The sequence below is a fragment of the Aricia agestis genome, chromosome 13 (assembly GCF_905147365.1).
Source record: "Aricia agestis chromosome 13, ilAriAges1.1, whole genome shotgun sequence".
In the NCBI taxonomy this organism is placed as follows: domain Eukaryota; kingdom Metazoa; phylum Arthropoda; class Insecta; order Lepidoptera; family Lycaenidae; genus Aricia; species Aricia agestis.
This window is the reverse complement of record NC_056418.1, coordinates 7,250,080-7,272,806: the sequence shown is the minus strand read 5'-3', so window position 1 is coordinate 7,272,806 and position 22,727 is coordinate 7,250,080. Positions and strand designations below refer to the sequence as shown.

Sequence of the window (22,727 nt, the reverse complement as noted above, 5' to 3'; positions counted from 1 at the left end):
AGTATTTGCACCGTATAATATTTATGATACTAAAAGTATCATAAAAATCAAATAATCAACTTTTATTATTACATTATATTGTTATCTTATGAAATTGTTAAATTAATAATTTAAAAAACTAAAAAACACACACTAAGACAATCCGCCACCTTGGATGTCCGCCATGTTGGATTTAAGTCACGTGACTATTTTTTAGTACTTATTCCTGATAGCAAATCTTTGATAAACATTTGATACCCATTTCATGGGGGTGCATTTCAATATTGCCCTGTCCGCCATCTTCGAGAGGCCGCCATATTGGATTCGTAATGACGTTTCTTAGCTAGTCATGTATTGTATCAGAACTCAAAGTGTGTGCAAAATTTCATCCTAATCGAAGACCGGGAATTGGGTCAAGTTATTAAGATTCCAAGATTTCTTGCGTAGGTATGACATAATATTTAGTTGCAACTTACAAGTGAAGCTAATTTAAAGCGTGTAATAAAATAATATACATACATAATAATTAATAATATATTACATTAAAATAAGGGTCTATATTTTTGTACCTAATCTATGACAAAATATGTTTAGTCGGCAGTCGCGTCTAGTTTCCGAATTCGGTTGTTTCCGGATGTTAGTAATTTCAAAAGTAATAATTTAGTCTATGGCCGAGCTTCCGGCGTTTTATTATATTTTGACCCAGTTAATTTTTTCAATTGAAGCAATAAAACAAACACCAATATACGAATACGCTATCATAACATATTTGTATTTTGCTGTTTGTTTTTATTTATTTTATAAAAAAAAAGATAGCATTGATATGTAACATTAACTATACTTCAGCCTACATCAATACAAAATACATAGTTATACTATATACATAGTAAGTTTTCCTCATACATATCTTTGGTGTTCTAGTTTAGGTTAGTATTGTTGTGGTCTAGAGTCCACACTTTGCTCTACAGTCTACTGTCATGGCTCTACGCAATTTGCGTCTGTCAAACTTTCTTTCTGTGGCCTAGTTATAATACTAAAAAAAATGTTACTGCCAAACAGGCAAGAAATTTCTTGTGTTAAGTACTCACATACGGTTTTACTCGTTAGTTTTACTCCAAATCGAGTAAAAATTACCGTGTGGACCGCAAAACACACGGCTCGAAGGCTCGCATCGAGCTGGCTCGATGGAATTAAATCTAATTTCCTTCGCACTTACTCGACGTGAGCCGTCGAGCTTACTTACTCAAGCCATAGGCACTCAAGCGTGTGAGTTTTGCGGTCCACACCACAGAATACATATTAGTACAAGTATCCACACGATAAGTTCTACTCGATTTGAAGTAAAACTCGATAGTTAACCTACTCGATACATTACTCGAATTAAGCATTACTCGATAGTAATGCTGAATGTGTGGACGAAAGCCCAAGCCGTGGTTTTTACTATACGTGATTGGTCGATCGAGTAAAACTCAAATGCAAAGCAACTACCGTCGCCCATACATACACTCGCAACATTAGATGCGTTGCAGCCTGCAGGTGCGTTGCTGGCCTTTTGAGAGGGAGTTGAGTGAAGGCATTCGATTTATCATTTACCATCAGAGGGACCGTCCTTCAGGGACTTTTGTGTCAGACAGACATATGACGGCTAAATCGTGACATATGACAGCTGTTTGACACGACAGACCCCACGGCTACCTAAAACCATAAAACCCCCGTTGAGAGTTGGTCCTCATGGTAACCATGTTTTAGGTCTGGAGCACATGCACAAGCGGCACATAGTGTACCGGGACCTCAAGCCGGCCAACATCCTGCTGGACGAGCACGGACACGTCCGAATATCGGACCTCGGCCTCGCCTGTGACTTCAGCAAGAAGAAACCGCATGCCAGCGTGTGAGTATACTAATGTTATTTGTTTACTAAACTTGATATTGACGCATTGATACTACGGCGCACACATACAAGCCGCGCGCGGTGCCTTTGTATGAAGATAACTTACTTCCCCTCCTTTTACTATGGTAACAAGGTACCATCAAATAAATTGATTCATGGGCAGTTAACGGACCTACGACGTTTGGTCGGATTATGTCAATTCAATGCTAGCGCCTAGCTGTGATCTGTTGGATGGGATGGAACCGCTACAAAATGTGTTGAAATCCGTTGCGTACCCTAAAATTACACTCAAATGGTACTGTTCTCAATTGCTTATAGATACATATTCGCAGTTTGTATGCTACGCTATCAGCTATGAAATAAGGAATAGAGGGATGGGTTGTTGACCTTAAAATGTCAACTATGTAAGTTACCGAATCGAATTTGTAAACATCCCCACAGATAAACTGATAATACTATAACTGTATAATGGCGTATCAACTATCAACTACTCCCACTTTGTCAGTTGTAAGATGATATCAATGTAAAGATCAAGGTGAACATCACTGACAATATGCAGAATTGTTTGTTCGGATTTATTTTGCCTCGGAGTTTATTGGAGAGTGATCCTTGTGTTGTTGGAATTAAGGTTCTGTTAGAAGTAATATTATTCTTAACAACCAGTAGGGCATAAAATAAAGGAAACTAGTACGATCTTCCTTCTTGTTGTTAACATTCATTAAGGCATTTGAAGTTTCAATTTGTTTGCATATTTTATTGTTGGTGTAGTTGTAAAATTAATTGTTTATATTGTTATGAAATTGTTACTTCTAAGTTCTAATATTACTCTTTAATCTTTATGGTTAACAGAGTACAAAACATTATTACTTTGTAACCAATCTACTCCTCTATGCAATAAGAACTTCTTGCTGTAAATCGACCAAATATAGTAGCAGCGCTGAAAGACCTTTACCTTTACTTTCACAGTGAACTCTCTACAAGGAACACGTACACACCCTAAAGTATTGTCACTTATTTTTGTTACACCCTATATACATACATCGCTTTTTCGTGTCATGTCTCTAATATACTATTATTTTTTAGAAGTAGGAAATACATTGTTACATCTGTATTTCAATTTCATTGAAATGCATGTAGTAAATAGTAATGAATGCCTCATTAAATAAATGAAACCCTGATTGAATAAATGAATTATTAATTAAATAAATGTCAATTTCAGGGGAACGCACGGCTACATGGCGCCCGAGGTGCTGTCTAAGGGCACGGGCTATGACTCGTCGGCTGACTGGTTCAGCTTTGGATGCATGCTGTACAAGTTGCTCAAGGGCCACTCGCCCTTCCGCCAGCACAAGACCAAGGACAAGCACGAGATTGACCGCATGACACTAACCATGGTGAGTACTATAACCCGGTTATTATAAGTTCCGAAATCCTTGCCTGCCCAGCTTTTCTACAGAGCAGAAACAGGTACTTTGGGCGCTAGGAAAACTCATCTTCAGAGGAAATTCATAGCACCAACCCCAACCACATCACTCAATTTATGAGCACTTGAGCAGCTGTGGTTTGAGGACGAGTCACGATAGATCCGAGTCGTAGTGACGTCAGGGTAGCAACTGAGCTGCGTTCAGGGGGAAAAAAAGGTCCGAAACATAACCGAGTGTACTATAGTTTGTGCGTTTTATGATGATATGCGTGACACATTATAATTGACAATAGTAGGGAAGTTACCTAACAAAAATTAATCGATAATTTAAAAGTATCGAATCACTTCGTAAAGGAATTGCAATTGAAATCATCGATTTAACATTTGTTTTTGTAGATGGAATATAATTTATTACATTTTGATTTTTTTTTGTTTTCTTGTAAAAGAAACCCGTAGCAGGAAATATGAAAACTGTTACCCATATCATCTTAAAACGCACAAACTATAGACACTTCACATAACGTCAAAAATCAAAGCATTACTATTGATTCAGATGATAAGAAACTGCATGATGACTTTCAAATACATTTATTCTACAATATTATACAGTGGTACACTTTCGGGCAGAGATACCTCTTACAATTATTGTTCTTCCGTCAAAATTCGCATCATACTGCGCTCTTGGGGTATTTATACACAATTTTTACCCGTCAACCCCCACTCCAAGTGAAGCGAACGTAGCCTTGGGATTGCACGTTGTCAGTGTGGCCAGATTTAAATATTAAAACTACCATCTAATTTAGTCAAAAATAGTTAAGTTACAATAATTTAGTATTCTAAAAACAATAAACTAAGTACTGAATTACGTAAATCATAACACATAGTTCATATCCAAATATTCTAGCTTGTGCATTGACGTATTGACGTTGCCTGCTGTTTCAGCAATTTACTAAGGTTAAGAAATTATTTCTTAGCTATACCGTTACCGTAACGTTACCTCACCAATTAATATAATACTACTAGCTGTTGCCTGCGACTCCGTCCGCGTGGACTTCAGCTTATAGCGCGTGGTAGTTCCCGGTAGCGGTTCATAGAGTAACTTATATTATAGTAGGTAGTTCCCGACTCCCGTTGAACCATGTAGATTGTAATTTGTAGGCTACATCACTGCAAATTGCAAAATTTGCACGAGAGAGATGTTTCCGCGGTACGCTTACTTCAAACTTCAATGTGTTAAACACTTTACAGACAGACAGACACATCACACATAAAACGCCCCTATTTTTGACCGACTTCCAAAAATTTAATTGCGCAGGGCCCGGGTTATTAAAAACGGGAGTGGGCCGTGGGGTCGAAGTCGAACATCAATGATCAACTTTCATCAATAATTTTAAAAAGAACGTAACAGGGAAATTTCATCCTTACCACCTCTTATAGTAACACGTTTGAGCAAGCGAAAGCGCGATGTAGGAGACGGTACGGTACCATACACGGGATAATTATCGTAACGATTTATCTCCTCGATGTTAAAATCGAACGACAAATTGTACGTGTGACGTGTGTAGCAATAACGCAAACGATTTCGTAATCGCAAACGTTCAAAAGATCGATAGGACGATTTTCTTGACGATCGATCGAAATGTCCCGTGTTTAAGCGTAGGTGGTTAAAACTTAAAAGCTGGGAAAAGGGGATAAAGTCGAATTTCAACGATCAACTATTCTCAATGCTTCCTATTTTTTACTTAACAGGGAGCTACATCCTTACCACCTCTTATAGTAACACTTTTGAGCAAGCGATAGCGCGATGTAGGAGACGGCACGGCGCCATCTATAATAAATTTTTGGAACTAACTAAAGTAGCCTATGTCCTTTCTCGGGATTTAGACTATCTGTACAGTACAAAATTTCATTACAATCCGTTTGGTAGTTTTAGCGTGAAAGCGCTCGACAGACAGAGATACTTTCGAATTTATATTAGTATAGATTTACAGACAGGCAGACACATCACACATAAAACGCCCCTATTTTTGACCGACTTCCAAAAATTTAATTGCGCAGGGCCCGGGTTATTAATACGGGAGTGGGCCGTGGGGTCGAAGTCGAACATCAATGATCAACTTTCATCAATAATTTAAAAAAAAACGTAACAGGGAAATTTCATCCTTACCACCTCTTATAGTAACACGTTTGAGCAAGCGAAAGCGCGATGTAGGAGACGGTACGGCGCCATCTATAATAATTTTTTGGAACTAACTTAATTTGAACAAATTTACGGATTTTCACCCCCTTACAACCCTTTTTTCCAGTTAAAAAGTAGCCTATGTCCTTTCTCAGACCTTAGACCCAGAACCCAATCGGTTCGGTAGTTTTGGCGTGCAAGTGAGACAGACAGACTGACCGACAGACAGAGATACTTTAGCATTTATAATATTAGTATAGAATAGTATAGATATTATTTGGTAAGTTTCACAGTAATTGTTTATCATGAACTCTGTGGGTGGAATTTCCTTTTAGAAGTTTTAGCTGAGAGGAAACACGTAAGCGCGGGAATCCCGCGTCGGAAATATACGTCACCGCTAAAATTAGGCGGAATTTCCGTTTGATAAATCAATAAAAATAAATATTGCACGTGCCAAACTTCCGATTATATTGATTATATTATAAACTAAAAGCGAACGTAAAGATGCAACGTTCGTTACGTTACGTTTAGCGTTCGAGCTTTACGGTTTTTTGGAGTCATTTGCGTCTCCTTATTATATCCATTGTAAATATTGCCAATTCGCATACGTTATCCACATCCGTCTAAAACGCCCTTAATGAATGGAAAGTATTAAAAAATCAGGAAAGGATCATGTAACAGACCACACAGCGCACATCGTGAATCGAGCTATCAAAGTTTCTAGGTCATTTACAACGTCAGAAATCACTACAGATCTTCGGCCTGTTCCACCATAGCATAGAAAAAGTTTCCTTTGGGACTGGTCACTGTATTCCCCCAGTAACGTAAACGTAACAAGAAAAATAAAGACAAAATGGACAAAATATAGTTTTGTTTTCAGAACGTGGAGCTGCCGGAGTCGTTCAGTCCCAGCCTCAAGAGTCTGCTGGAGGGTCTGCTACAGAGGGACATCAACAAACGCCTGGGCTGCAAAGGACGAGGGTAAGTGCTATACAAGATGTAAGTGTAAACACCGTTATCCTTGAAACCAGACCAGATTGCCCGGATCGGCAATTTGTATGGGTATGAAGACGGAATTTTTTGAGTTCCCAGCATTGTTCTCATAGAAAAAGTTGTTCATTTTGACGGGCTCATTTGATGGTTTCAAGGATAACGGTGTTTACACTAACACACTGTACATATAAGCCCCGACTAAAAAAGAGGGGTTTTATAATTATACACAGTTACAGTCATGTATACAAGGTACTATCAGAGAAGTTAATTCATAGGTAGATAGCAGACCTTCGTATATCCGTCGCATTATGTCAAACCGAGCCGACAGATCACAGTACAACACAACAGGGCACAGGTTGTTTAGTCTTGCTGCTCCACTCCTATTGAGGTAGAGTAGCAAAATGCAGTATATTGTTAGATTATTTCAGCGACACGGTTAAGTTAATTTACTGTATGTAGTTTTTTAAGCAGTGAGGTCAAGCAACTAATATCTGCATGCTTAGTGTCCGCAAAAATGTACATATAATCATTATTTCTTGCATTGCATTTTGCTATACATTTGGTATACATACCAAGAGAGTAGAGCAGCGTAAGAATCCCCACATTAACCTATCGCATTTATCTCCGCAGGGCCGACGAGGTGAAGGAGCACGTGTTCTTCGCCGGCATCGACTGGCAGCAGGTGTACCACCAGAAGTACACGCCGCCGCTGATACCGCCGCGCGGGGAGGTCAACGCCGCCGACGCCTTCGACATCGGCAGCTTCGACGAGGAGGACACCAAGGGGATCAAGGTATATCGCTGTCTCGCTCTTACCGCCCCGAGCCGACGAGATGGAACACGTGTTCTTCGCCGGCATCGACTGGCTGGATGAAGATAGAGGAGAGTCTGTCTCTTTCTGACATGTTTGTCTCTTTTTAACATGTCTACTTCCTTCTAACATTAATCTAAGAATATAGAATATGCATCGTGAAAGGATATAGAATAATTTTTATCATTGTGATCAGTGATTATAATTTTATAATATGAAAATGTACGGATTCTGCGCTAGAAACGAATTAAACGTGACGAAGTTGCAAGCGACATCTAGGAATGTTTTAAATGCGTGATTTTGTTATTTATTTATGATTAAACAGCTGAAATCATTTAAATGTTTGTGGGGAGATACAGGGCCTGTACCACGAAACGGTTTTGAGACTCAAACAATCGGACGAGAATGCCACGTCCTGTTCTAACAACGTAATTTCACGTTTGTTAGAGTAGGCCGCAACATTGTCGTAAGATTGTTTGAGTTTCAAAACCGTTTCGTGGTACGGGCCCTGTATCGTGGAAAATCTGCGGTTCCCGTGCGATATTATTAAATAACTTTAAAACTTTTTCCTAAACTTTGTAACTAAATAGTAACTCATAAAGTCACTTATAAGCGACACGAATACATAACAGTACATCATAAAATATGTGTCGGCGTTATCGATACGACAAAGTCCTGGTCATGCTCCGACTGCTGCAACAAAAATGAAACAATTCCACTTAATCCAGCTAGCCTTAGCACACTGAATAGTACATGCCATTCTTCCTCTCAAATATGTTCAACTGACGTGTCCGAAATAGTAGAGATGCGTAGGGAGATGGCCCTGTACATGGCTCAACTGCGAGAGTATCGTCAAGAAATGTTGGAGTGGCGATCTGATATGCACAAGAGACTCGACAGCCTGGAACGCAGAATTGAAGTGGTTGAGCAACGCCAGTCCGAGCTCAACGATAGGGACCAGGAGGCTTTGCTGGCAGACTTAGACGTGGGACCTGCCCGAGACAACCGGCGAGAACACCGTGCACACGGTCACCGTGCTGGCCACAAAGCTAGGTGTGCAGCTGAATAGTGCCGACATCGTATTTGTCGAGCGGCGCAGTAGAGCGGTCCCCCACGGGCGACGCCACCGCGGCGGAGGAGCGGCGCGCGCGGCGCATCGTGGTGTGGCTGGCGCGGCGAGACCTGCGCGACGAGCTGCTGCGCGCCGCCCGTGTGCGCCGTACGCTCAGCAGTGCCGACCTCTATGTCAACGAGCGCCTGCTTGAACTAAAAACAATGCACAATATTATTCTTTTTTTTTTTTCACAACACATGTTTTGTTTCTTTTAGAATATTTTATTTTTTATTTCTAAGTTCTTTTTTTGTTATTCTTCTGTGTATTTTATAATGGTGGTGTTTTTGTTGCGATAAATTGAATAAATGATTCTTATTCTTATTATAACCTAAAATCATTATGAACAACTCTTACAGCTAACCTAACTTAAAAGCAACACGAATACGTAATCTAGAATCATTATGAACAACTTCTACAGCTGACCTAACCTAACCTAACCTAAAAGCAACACGAATACATAACCTAAAATCATTATGAACCCTTACAGCTGACCGAGGCGGACCAGGCGCAGTACAAGGACTTCCCGCTGGTGATATCCGAGCGCTGGCAGTCGGAGGTGGCGGAGACGGTGTTCGACACCATCAACCAGGAGGCCGACAAGCTCGAGATGAAGAGGAAGTCCAAGCAGAAGCAGAAGTTCGATGCCGATGAGAAAGGTTAGAGAGAAAGAGAGTCATGCCGTCTTGCTTATGCCCGCTAGTCGCTACAAATATAGGCGATGTAACTGTACAGTTTAGTCCTTTTAAACGGCGTCTTTATTAAAATATGTACTTTTTTATAGGATGACACTATCTTGTAGTCTATTCACGTTAAGTTTGCAGTAAATACTTGCAGTGTAAAACGTAAATAAATAGCTTCATGATCGAATTCTTAGTATGGATAGTTTGTCACTTTTGACATTTCGTTGATGACGTCACTGCAAAGTAAACGCGAATGGCTAATGTAGTTTTACTATCTCCAGAATCGGACTGCATCCTTCACGGGTACATCAAGAAGCTTGGCGGTCCGTTCGCGAGCGCGTGGCAGACGCGCTACGCCAAGCTGTACCCCAACCGCCTGGAGCTGCACCTGGAGAACAGCGCCAAGCCCGACATGATCCTGCTGGACACCGTGGAGGAGGTGTCCTCCGACCTCGTCTCCGTCAAGGGCGAGCAGTGCATCGTGTTGCGCACCAAAAACGACACCAAAGTGGTGCTCACTAACACCGTAAGTTTAAAGGCGAATACTAAGCGACACTACGCTGCAGCGGAGCGGCGCGATACCTCATGTTTCATAAATTTTTAATCTCCTAGCGCCTTCGGTCACTAATATATTAGTGCTCGAAGCCTAGCTTTGAGAAGATGTTATCTATACTAATATTATAATTGGGAAGAGTTTGTTTGTTTGTTTGTTTGATCGCGCTAATCTCAGGAACCACTAGTCCGATTTGAAAAATTCTTTCACTATTAGATAGCCCATTTATCGCGGAAGGCTATAGGCTATATTTTATCGCGCTGAGACTAATAGAAGCGAAGAAATAGAGGAAAGTGTGGAAAAAAAGGGAGAAATTCTTTGAAATGGCTTATTTGAACGCGCTAATCTCAGGAACTACTGGTCCGGTTTGAAAAATTCTTTCAGTGTTAGATAGCACATTTATTGAGAAAGGCTATAGGCTATATTTTATCACGCTAAGACTAATGGGTGCGAAGAAATAGAGAAAAATGTGGAAAAATAAAGGAAATTATTTAAAAGGGCTTATTTTGAACACGCTAATCTCAGGAACTACTGGTCCGATTTGAAAAATTATTTCAGTGTTAGATAGCCCATTTATCGAAGAAGGCTATAGGCTATATCTTATCTCGCTAAGACTAATAGAAGCGAAGAAATAGATGAAAATGTGGAAAAAAACGGGGGAAATTATTTGAAAGTGCTTATCTCACGAACTACTGGAGCACTTTTTCTGTTATTTGGCACAGATAAGAAGTAGACCACGTGAAGGATCATAGGCTATTTTTTGTAGACTAATTTGTCTGTGAAATATCTAATTTACGCGAGCGAAGCTGCGCGGAACATTATATTTCGCGTGGTCACGACATCACGCGTAAACGGCTGGACCAATTTTGCTGAAATTTGGTATAAAGATACTTTGAGTCCCGAAAAAGAACATAGGATACATTTTGTCAAGGAAAAATGTACGGTACTGCACAATATACTTTTATGATTTGCGCGTAAACTATTCAATATATTTTGATGAAATTTGGCATGGTGATTGGAGATACTAATTTGAATCTGGGACAAGGAATGTTTTTTGTCCCGGAAAAATGTGCGGTTCCCACACAATATAGTACTTTTCTGATTTGCGCGTAAACGACTCAATCGATGTACGGGAACAACTATAAACTAAAGTTCACGCGGACGAAGTCGCGGGCAACAGCTAGTGATTTTATAAAAAGTTTGACAAGATCTTATCTCATACGATTTTATAAAAAGGTTGAGAAGAATTTGAGTTAGGTAAATTAATTACTAAGCTAGTTCCATTTATATCATCACTAATACATATTTTATTCCAAATCACCCATCTCTAATTTCAGGACGAGATCGGCCTCAAAGAGTGGGCGTTGTCACTACGCTCCGCCCACAAGTGCTCGCAGGAGCTGCTCGCCTCCATGGCGAAGAAGGCCGGCAAGATCTACGGCGCCGACGGGCCGAAGGACTCGTTAGGGCTGGCGCGGCCCCCGCCGCCCGCGCCGAACGGCAACTAGCACGAGCTTCCCGCGCCCCGAGGCGCGAAGATGTTCCGCCGCTCCAAGAGCGCAGCGCAGCTGATCAAGTAAGCGCGCGGAACATACAGAACCCAACGACCCTGACGTAGTTGTAGATGCGATGGAATTTCAGTTTTTTTTTAAATTGAAGAATGCATAGAATGGAGTTGTGATAGACGCAAAAGTATCAAAATCGTCAGAATGTGTCAAAGCGCAAAGCACTGATAGTCAAAATGATATTGCTACATTTTATGATGCTACTATCTAAAGTAAGTATTTTAATTAAAAGACAACATTTGAAATTCCGTCGTCAAATTTTCTGTCAATGCTGGTAATGTCCAGAAAGTCGTAAAATGCGCTGTTTCCAAAGATTATTAAACGTCAGGAAACAGCCATGTTAGATTAGCATAGTCTTTTGTATTTAACCTAAGCAAGCCCCAAAAATATTCGCAGAATTTCTAAATATTTTAGTACCCACAACCATGACGAATCTGTCGTCGAATAAAGCAATAATAATTTAGATTCTCCGAATATATTTTAAAAGACATTAAAATATATTCGGAGCTAGCTTACTTTACGCAAAGTATATAAGGGTCGGTGGGTTCGAATTTTGTATACAAATTACAAATGCATACAAGTGCAAAATAGTGCCACCATACTACTGTGCCAGAAGTTATCCCAACGTATGTGAATATAGCGGGGGTGTTCCCAGTGCCCGTTTGACTAGGACTTGAATATTTACCGCCCAGCTATTGGCCGATGTTTCACCGCAAAAATGGTGGCCAATTATTACCGCGCGGTTATTCTCCATATTGGAATCAAACGGGTATTGTGAATACACCCGCTGCAGAGCTAGCATGGCGATTAGGTATATGATTGTTTCCTGCGAAGGAAGAAAAAACTGTACGGGAACAATCTTTTCCGAAATGGTCATTCTACGCCTGCTAGTATTGAATTCAATAAGTTGCTACAATGTGGTACTTTTTATGACACAAAGCGCCAGTCTGGGTTAATCATCGTTTTTCAAAATATCATGCCTTCTCTCTAACGTTAACACAAAAAATAACAAAGACAATGCCATGATATTCAATCCACGATTTACTTAAACCCAGATTGTGTGCGCCTGAAGCATGTTACTACTTTGTGTTAGAAGTTGACTTTGATTTGGTGGCTCTGTGTGCGTCGGTATTGATATGACTGTGAAAATTGTGTCAAAATCTATTGATTGCACCCACATGGTTTTAACAGGTAAAATTTGTGAAGAGCGAGCTACAAAAATTACCTTACTGGGTACAGGCAAACAGTAACATGTTTGCTATGTGAAAAAGTATCACGTTTATGTAATCGAGACGAGAACTTTTAATATGATATTTTACACTATGCAATAAGTGTTCAAATATAGTGAGAAAGTGATATAGCTAGTGTTAAAGTGACGATACGCGCGGACGAGTGCAGTTGGGATGCTGACTTTACTCGGATTCAGTGTCAAACTGTAAGAACTAACATTAGAGAGTGGTGTCCTATGTAGAGATTACGTGCAGTTCATTCAAATAGTGATGCGCCGTTGAGGGCGATCAGATTTGAATCGATTGCGGCTATTCGATAGTGCGTCGAACGCTCGTCGACGCTTGTAGTTCAAAACTATAGTGACTATTAGGACTGCCAATTATTATTAATAAAAACGCTGTTCGTATTTTATTGTTGTACGAATTAATGTGATAGGGCCGATGATTTCAATAAAGCATGTATAGAATTTCTTTACGGTCGATGTTGATTGTGAAAAAAAAAACAACTTTTGTAATTGTTTGCACCGATTACCTTTTGTAATTATTAATGTAACATTCTGAATGTTGTATTTATTAAAATTATGTGGTAGGTAATGTAAAAATTATTTATAATATGTGTAAATCGAGTAGGTTTAGTGAATGTGTTTGTGCAATAGGTCTGAAATATCGTGAACAAATTATAACATTAATATTCAAATATTAGAGTCTTGACATTTCGAATGTGAATTAAATAGTATATTATATTATAGAAGCTTCTAATTAATCAATCTACATCGTAATTAGGGAATCCAGCACTGTTACCTATAGTTATTGAAATTCACGAGCGTACGATAGTGTAGTGAGGTGCGTACGTGCACGCACACCGTGCGTCCCCCGCGTATGCTTTTGCGTACATAATCGTAAAAGTCGAATAATTAGAAATAATTTCTCTGCACGTTAAAATGTTTCGTGCAAAAAAAATGTCGCGTACTAAACAACGTATGAGTATTATACTTCAGTACGCGCGTGTCTTGAAACAACTATAAGTCGATAAGTATTGCACGGTGTCTACGTTATAATACTGTTCTGTAATTGCTCTCTTGCGCAATTAAAATATATAAGTTCCTTTTTCATTACATTCTAATGTTATTTATAAAAACGGTACTTAAAATAACATTTTCTATTAGTGTCTACTGTATTAAATTTAATTGTTATTTATTGAAATAGAAGCCATAATGTGTAGACGTACTTCCTCGTGTAAAATAGTGGCAATACTTTTTCTAACATTTAGGTGTGGTGAAATGTAACAATAGATATAAAGGCAATATTTAGATAAAGTTCCCACGTCTGAGTAAACAGATACGTCGGCAGCTTGTTCGTGGATCTTTGTATGTTTTATAACAATGCAATTTTATTAAACAAACAATAATTCTGTGTCTGACGCGTGTCCAGCTTTTTTGATTGATATTTTGTATTTTTCTACTTCTTATTGTGCAATCTTACTCTATTAAAATCTGTATTAAATATTATCATTGTTGCATTTTCATGAATCTTATATTATAAGCAAGTTATATTTTATCATGAATCATTTTTCAATTGCATCATCCACATTATATTTTCTTGTTTATGATTGTTAAATGCTAGTTCAATAGTTTTAATTTATTACTTTAGAAATATAATGCAATAAAATAAAAATAAAATATTCTAGCGACATTCCAAACATAACAGAAGATTTAAAGGATTTTTGCTGGATGTTTTCAATAACATATTATTACGAAATGATTAACGAATAACTGTTTAAATCGTTTATGAATTTATTATTATCAGCCTATCTAGTATAGCAAAGTATATCGTAAATGAAATTATATTTAACATATTAATACAATAACAATGTTATACACCGTTAATGTTAATAATATTTAGAGCGACTTCACCGAGCAATGTAGCTAGGCTTAGCTTTACAAGATCATAAGTTGTCGCATTTTTTTAAGCGAGCTTTTATATCTTATATCTTCTTTGGTGTGAGTTGTGTATGTATGAGTGAGTTTCTAAAGCGTGATTGGGAAAATGTTATTTGTTGAAGAAAATTACAGAGGCTATTACTTATAATTTTGCCGAAATTAGGCGGCATCTGCGCCAAATATCTTATGCACAACATTCCTTTATGCCAAATTAGTATTATGGTATGAAAGTGCATTTAAATTTTTGTTACGAAAAGCTGGATATACGTCGGGCGGTAATAATCATACATACCTCTGTTAGAAATATTTTTATTGTAAACCTACAGTACGTGTAGTAAATTGTTTATTTAATCCTAGATTTGTTTTATTACTACCCTGCAAATTAACCTAACAAGCTGAGTTATTGGAGAATTACTGACCCCCTTACTAATAAAATTTTAAAATATTTATAATTCTATAAATAGTATAATTTATCATTGGAAAAGTCGTCCGAAAGATAAAGACTAAAGATTCTCATAACCGACAGACTCATATTTATTGTGTCACTTTTCTATTAGAAAGAGGGTTAGGGTCATACGTTCATACTACTAATGCTACTAATGTCTAATTTGGTAAAAGCCAGTTTAGATTCAGCAAAAAAGGCGCGGGTTCGCGATTAAACCAGTGTGTCTATAACTTTTTGACCTACACTTAAATTTTATTTTTATTTTATGTGTAGGCTGTAGCGACCTAACGTAGTAGGTACGTAAGCGGTTAAGTTTTCTACCTACCCTCACATTTTTACAGTACAGTCAGTACTGTATCGATGCTAACGTGTTTAACGCCAGTTTAAAAAATTATTAGTAAAATATTTCTACATTGGCAGCCCAGGTCAGGCCCCCGCTGCGATATAGGCAAAAGGGAGCTGACCACCCCGTGAGTGAAGTGATGACGGCAAGTGGCATGACTTGCCGTCATGCCCATTACCCCGCGTCTGCAATTCTGCATCAATGCTAAAACGCGCTTCTGCATCGATGCTGTCGCGCGTGTGAATCGATGCTAACGCGCAACCATGGGCGTACCCAGGTTCTGAGCCAGAGGGGGGGGGGGGGGGGGCGCAAATAACCCAGTATCCCGTATCAAATATCCGCTGCTATACAATAATTCCTTTTTATTTTCATAAAATGATGGTGAAAACTTTGGGTGAAAATCCTTTGGTCAATCGAGGTTCAATCTATAAAAATCAAAACCAAATCAAAATGTATGTAGGTATGCCAAAACTCCTGCCAAATATGTCATTAATGTTTTGTTATCATTATATTTTACTTTAATAAAAGTACAAAATTACATTGTTTATGTAAAAATATGTCCTTAACATCGTTTGTATGCTACTATGGGTCGTTGTTGATGTGTATATCACTTGGGAGCCATTACAAGAATATTGCTGGCAGTGAAACGAGACGGAATTTCGGGACTGGACTGGGGGTGTTGATAACTTTTCTGATATGTGGTCAGTATATCTACCATACACTGATGATGGTTTGGGTGAATATCCTTATCATAAAATGCTGCGATAGAAGGTTAGTTTCACATAATTTTACTTCTCTACACGAATCAGACATGGATAAAATATTGTACTAATAAAGTATCTTTAAATCTTTTTTGTAACTAAGTAAGGGCGTTAGACTTAAATAAAGGATTGAAGCATCACAAAATATTTACTTGCAGCAAATTGTCCGAATATAATTTTCTTAGAATAAAAGTGAAATACCATCTCATACCATAAGGGCGTTCGTTGCGTTGAGCGTGTGCCCGCACCGTGCGCTCCCCATAGTAATCGTGTGACAGCTGACCAGCTCAACGCAGCGCTGCTCTATGGGATGACATGAAACAAGCACGCCTCGCGGGTGGCCGCGCCGGGCGCACGCTTAAGAGGAGTCCACACCGCCCTTTTTTCCATACAAACGCTGTCCCCTGTTTCCTCCCTGGATAATGCTAGTAAAGTTGTCTCTATCGTTTTCTGCGGTATAGGCTTGAGGTAAGGGAGACAGCTATAGATATTACACGTACTTTTTTTCATTTCTCTAGCCCCTGGTGTATCCTCTTAACGCAGCGAACGCCCTAAACGTGAGGTTGTTTTAAAGAATTCAAATGACATGTGGCAATTCTTCTAGTAACATTCACCTGCTAAGTCTGCTTTACACCTGGAGTCATCTGTTGTACTTGCACTACCAAGTGCCAGATATTTACATCATCTGGTTGCACCAAATGCAAGCTTTGAAACTTGTCGGCTTGGCGTTTGAAATCAACGCGAATACCATCTATAGCAGAGCCAAAGAGAACGTTATATATTTTAGAATTGACGCCAATGAGCCTATATGTGAAGCGCCCAGTACTTCAGATATTGTAGCTTATTCATTCTGTTTCATTGGACTGCATAAAGGTGAGATCTAAAACAAATCGATGCAATTTAAAATTTTAATATGTGCTAGCTGATGTTTCGTAAGCTCAAAGCGCAATGCCAACTTATAATCTAGTGCAGGGGTCACCAAAGGGCGGACCGCGGTCCGCATCCGGACCGCCGACCCATTGTGTGCGGACCAATCATGTTCGAAGATGAACTTCGTTGAAAATTAATTTCTCGACATACTGATGAACATGTAGCAACAAAAATTAACACTTTTCTCATTGATACAAATACCTTTGTAATTTCCGTAATTACATTTGTTAAAAAATTTTTATGTGCGGACCGCCAAGGTCAATTTAGTTCTTAAAACTGACCCCGAGCGAAACTAATTGGTGACCCCTGATCTAGTGTTAGGCTCAAAACACACCGGAATGGCAGAGGTGAGGCGAGCAGTTTCGGTGTCATATGATTTTAAACTTTATCTTCATTATTTTATTACATAGTATCGCTTGAGAAATCGCCGCCGCCGGCGCCCGCCAGAGGCCATGAGCGGCCACGAGCGTCCACGGGCGGCCGTAGATTTCTCAAGCGATACTACGTATTACAATAATGAAGATAAAGTTAAAAATCATATGACACTGAAACTGCTCGCCTCGCCTCTGCCATTCCGGTGTAGATCGGCCCTTACCCATGCACAGTGCGTAGTGCATTCTGTGCCGGATTTATATTTTTTATGTGTGTAGGCTTCTTTATTTGCCGCCCCATGTACGACATCTGCCCTAGGACGCTTCCGCCCCCCTAGGGGCTAGGACGCTGCCGCCCCTAGGCCTCGGCCTATACGGCATTTTTATAAATCCAGGGGTGCATTCAATTCCCGATCTCAAATGAAATATCACAAGGCATAAGATGTTGATTACACCTTCGTCACGGCAGCGCCATCTATGTTTTGACTGATATATGAATATATTTATCAGTCTTACCAAAAGCACAATAGACTGCCAAAAGGGAGGTTAGAAATGGTAACCCGTAAGTCGTAACTTCAAGTGCTAACATTTTAGGTCCGTACTTCAGATGGAAAATCTATTCAGACCATTTTGAACAACCTTTCAGTAAACTATCTCAGTGCTGGGATATTACTGAACTCAAGATAACGAAGGCTTGCATTTTCATGCTCATTTATCTACTGATGAGGTCCAAATATTCCACACAGGTATAGGTACAGTTTTCTAAAAATAATTATTATTTAATAATCCCGGCGAGTTATAGCTCTTACCAATAACGAATAGGTAAGAGCTATAACTCGCCGGGACGCCATCGCGACGTATTTCTACGTCGCGCCGCAAAGCGGTGTTTTTAAACTCAACTTTAAGAAAAACAGCGCTTTGCGGCGACGTAGAGACGCCAGACGTTGCTTTGACGTTGCCATGGTAACGTCGCGTCGCTGGCTACGTCGCGGTGGCGTCCGGGTGAGTCTCTTAAAAAGCCCTTTAAGATTAGTCCTTAAAAAGAAAACTCTGAGATATGTATACTAAGTCATGAACTAATCAAATTTAGATAATAATACATTTACATTTTAAAAACCTTTGCTAACCACTCAAGTACCTACACTGCAAACCAACTTTAAGGGTGCATACTGCATAAGGCTGTTTTGATAGTTATAATTTTAACGTTGTTAGTGGCGGCCGAAAAGGAAGATCTTCCGACCGAGCGAGATAGCATGCTCGGTCAGGCGTTGTATATATCTTGCCGTTCTCCGAAACTTCGATAGCGCGATGCAGGAATGTTAGGCGAATTGTGGGTACCGCCACATCACTCCCCCCCGAAGACTCGTGGTATTCTTCGATGCGCTTGTGTTGTCAGGTGTGGGCCGAAGCTACGCGTGCAATGACCAGGAGAGGTGTGCTCTGCTTGCTGACCGGTCGGTGTAGTGAGAAAGCCCGATGATGCCGATGCGGAGTCGCCCAGGCCGCGGTACATTGCGGCTAGTGGACGATGTACCCGATGAGGCGATGCTGGCTGGCGCGATGCGGAGGGGCGGGGGAGTGATGATGATGAAGGAGGCGTGTTCTGTCGAGGGTCACCAATGTGGGAATATGCGTGGAGGCCAAAGGTGTTGATGATGATTGATGTCCAGAAGGATGCGTGTTCTTGTAGGTGGTCACCAATTTAACGTTGTTAGTGGCGGCCGAAAAGGAAGATCTTCCGACCGAGCGAGATAGCATGCTCGGTCAGGCCGAAGCCCACTGACGTCATTTCAGACGTTGTATATATCTTGCCGTTCTCCGAAACTTCGATAGCGCGATGCAGGAATGTTAGGCGAATTGTGGGTACCGCCACATAATTATAATTAATAAAATTACTAGATATCAATTTCTCACATGATTTTCCTCAACCAGCGCAAAAGCATAACTTATTGAGTTTAAAAAATAATTTCAGCTATATCAAAGTCCTGCGTTTTATACAAAATACGGAATGGACTTTCGTTTCCTATACAACATTCCTCTAAGTATAATGTACGTGTTGCGGTACGAGGCGGCCGCGTTTCTCGTCACGAGCGTCTGCACTGAGACGGGGTTTGGCGTCTACCCGCAAAAGAGTTTACCCATACCCGGCCATGGACCAATGGAGAGTACTGATATTTTACCGTGAGCATTACAATATTAGTTTCAAGCAGTGCCGAATTTATATTTTTTATGAGAGTAGGTCACTTTATTTCCACCGCCCCATGTACGTAATCTCTAGAGTCTAGAGCCTCTATGGATGATGCCGTCCCTAGGCCGTGGCCTAAGCGGTCTATTTATAAATCCGGGGCTGGTTTAAAGTAGCCGGCAGTGACGTAGGATGTTATACTATCCTATCGGCTTTGCTATTTGTAGCTGGTACCTATAAATTTGTAGCAGCTGGACATAAAATACTGCCATAGATAACAACTGCTTTAAATAGGCGAGAGAGTCCCCAAGTCACCAGAAAAATATCAGAAAAACGTCTGCCGCTTCTTATCTCTTTCACTATAATATAAAAATAGTATCAGTCTCGGTCTATAACTGAGTTATATTCGTTACTAGTAAAAGAGACAGTATCCAAGACCTAGGCTTTCACAAAAAATCTCCACCCAGTTATTATTTTGAAATCATTGCCTTTTCTAGCACGTATGTTGTTGATTCTATAAAGCTTATCCTTACAGCGCAATAGACAAAGACGAAATAGAAGAGGAGTTTAGCTTCGCTTCGTTGAAATGTTTTTCGAACAAGAAGGTCTTGGTCGGGCCACGGATGAAAGACACGATTCGCGGCTGGGACATGCCGACTCGATACTGGTTCTGGGCTAACATTTACAAGGGACTCATTAGGTCTAACAAGGAAATAAGGTAAACAATATTAAATTTCTGATTATATGGACCAGCCCGGGGGTTTGATTCAAAGCCGTTTGACTCTGATTTTGGGCAACGCTTAGTCGCGATTCACGACTGACGAGATTCATGTGTGTGTATTGAACTTAAAGGTGCGCGTCTACCGGATCGGAATCGGAGCGGACGGATTTGTTGCTTTGTATTAATTTCTACGGAACTGCGTGCACTGGAACGTCGCATTTCTGCGTCTGACAAATTATAAATGACGACGCTCCCTCCGCACCACGCTCCGATTCCGATCCGGTGGACACGCAGTTTAGTAGCTGGTAGCATTGATAATAATAGTAGCTAGAGACATCGGCTCACGTGCTTACAAACGGCGCTAGCCTTCCCTATAGTTGTGTTATGTGGTTATACCGTTAATCCTTATGCCGCGGCCGCTGATTCGTCTATCGTCACGAAGCTTCATGCTATGAGACGATACCATTAGACGATACGTGTATCGTCCAATGGTATCTTCTCAAGCACGAAGCACTACGCATGTGCGGCCGCAGCATAAAACACACAACACTAAAAACTTTTTCAGTGTTGCTGTGATCTTACTTAGGATTGCTATTGCTTTACAGTTCTTCAAATCTTTAAAAGAACTACCTTTCCACCCTTTCTAAATTTTTAGAAGTGCGATGTCGTTTATGGCATGGACGATCTGGTGCGGGCCGACGCTGCCCAACTGCATACTGTCCAGCACACTGTGGGTGTACTTACAGCTGGAAGCAGAATACATGAGCCTGTACGATACACAGGGATCTGTAAGTTTATAACTACCGTACCTGGATTACCCGTCATACTCATTGGACTTTTATCATAATATATGAATGGTTATTGGTGCTCATCCTAAATTATTTCCTGACTTAAATAAGTTTCACAAAAAAGAAAAAAACAACGCTAGCTTTGCTGTAGTCACGCTTAGTGCTGATCTCATAAGCTGTTCAACTTTGATGTGGTTATAGTGCTTCCAAGGCTTTAAATTAATGTGTCAATGGGCACTGCTGGTAAAGGAGAACTGTCAAAAATAACGTTTTTGTATGAAAACAGCGCTAGTTCCTTTTCTCGCCACGTTCATTTAAGCCTTGTCGAACGGTACTGTTTATACGCAAACGGCACTGCCACACGTATAATTGAATTAAGATTAAGAAATGGCACCATTTTTAATAAGCTAACGGTCGTAGTCAGACAATACATAACTCTTAGGAAGAACGTCTGCGAAGACGACGCACTTTTTGTGTGATCTGGATTCTGGATCTGGAGTGGATCTCCCATATTAAACATAATTAATAAATGTTTCTTTTTAGAGAAAAAGAATACCTTTATCAAATTTTGATAAATAGTTTGAGAGAAAACGTAAAGTGCTTAATATATATATATATATATATATATATATATATATATATATATATATATATATATATATATATATATATATATATATATATATATATATATATATATATATATATATATATATATATATATATATATATATATATATATATATATATATATATATATATATATATATCTTCATTCAAGACACACGTTAGTTTCACGTTAGTTCATAAATCAAATGATATTCCATTCCAGATGAAAGTACCATGGGACATCGGATTCTCCATCATGCGCCTTTTCTGTCTGATCTACATCACACCGTGTCTAGTTCTAGACGACACTAGAACTGTCCTGCGCTACTACAACTCTATATTTTGGGTGTACCATATTATTTTACTTGTGTTGATGGGCGTGTCTGTAGTGGTACATAAAGTTAAACGGGTCCATTCGTAATGTTTTGCATGTTTGTGTTGTGTTATATTTAATAAATAATTATGAAAAAAATTTAGGGGATTATTATTTTTCTAGAATAATAATTGATCTAGTAAAAGCGCCTTCTATTAACGCACTGCAAAAGCTTTAGTATCGGAAAATGTATGATTGTAACCATAATAACAGGAGGGGAAGTAAGTTATCTTCATACAAAGGCACCGCGCGCGGCTTGTATGTGTGCGCCATAGTATCAATGCGTCGCCACGTACGTCACACAACAAAATCTCGGCGAGTTTTAGAGGCTGGTACCGCCGATATGAACTGAAGATAACTTACTTCCCCTCCTTTTACTTTGTTGTAACACTAGTAACTAAATTCAAACTATACGAAGTTGATAATCATAATTTATTGAACAGTAATTATTAACAAATAAACTATAACAAAGTAAAATCTATGACATTCACAAACATTTTGAGTTTGACAATAAAATCTATCACAGCAATTAGCGAATACATAATGATTAGAATATTATTAGTGTATAAATTGGAAGACATATTTGGTCATCTTTGCATCTGCCTGAGGCAAAAATATTTACATAATGCTTATAGTTCTTATCCATAATGGAACTACTATCATACCTATAAGGGCTTCATTCCACCGCGGCGCACGGAGAGGCTACGTGCGTCGAGCTTCGCTTTGTAAAAAAATATGTGTGACTGTGTCCACTGCAACCAACGCACACGCTACGCACGAATTGACTCACGTAGCTTGCTCGAATATGGTGCACACGTAGCTCAACGCTGGCCACGCTACGCAT

The 22,727-nt window shown here is 39.6% G+C and overlaps 2 protein-coding genes across 3 annotated transcripts in view; both read left to right on the top strand.

Annotated features, from left to right (window-relative positions):
- The window catches only part of LOC121733371 (G protein-coupled receptor kinase 1), an 89,477-nt gene extending 74,769 nt beyond the window's left edge, over positions 1–14,708 (top strand). The window contains exons 10-16 of the mRNA XM_042123595.1: positions 1,729–1,870; positions 3,090–3,264; positions 6,353–6,453; positions 7,096–7,258; positions 8,878–9,046; positions 9,352–9,596; positions 10,961–14,708. Of these exons, the coding sequence (XP_041979529.1) occupies positions 1,729–1,870; positions 3,090–3,264; positions 6,353–6,453; positions 7,096–7,258; positions 8,878–9,046; positions 9,352–9,596; positions 10,961–11,131 (1,166 nt within the window). The 3' untranslated portion in view covers positions 11,132–14,708. The remainder of the gene's footprint in view (positions 1–1,728; positions 1,871–3,089; positions 3,265–6,352; positions 6,454–7,095; positions 7,259–8,877; positions 9,047–9,351; positions 9,597–10,960) is intronic.
- A 954-nt stretch (positions 14,709–15,662) lies between these two features.
- Positions 15,663–21,963, top strand: LOC121733372 (lysophospholipid acyltransferase 7-like). 2 transcript variants are annotated; one of them, XM_042123596.1, is made up of 7 exons: positions 15,663–15,916; positions 16,511–16,779; positions 17,802–17,953; positions 19,180–19,388; positions 19,928–20,110; positions 20,769–20,901; positions 21,734–21,963. In XM_042123596.1, the coding sequence occupies exons 1-7, from the start codon at positions 15,702–15,704 to the stop codon at positions 21,929–21,931; spliced, it is 1,359 nt and encodes a 452-aa protein (XP_041979530.1). In that variant the 5' UTR covers positions 15,663–15,701; the 3' UTR covers positions 21,932–21,963. The 2 variants fall into 2 exon arrangements, with proteins under 2 accessions (XP_041979530.1, XP_041979531.1); XM_042123597.1 differs by having other exon boundaries at positions 15,808–15,846.
- Positions 21,964–22,727: the final 764 nt, after the last annotated feature.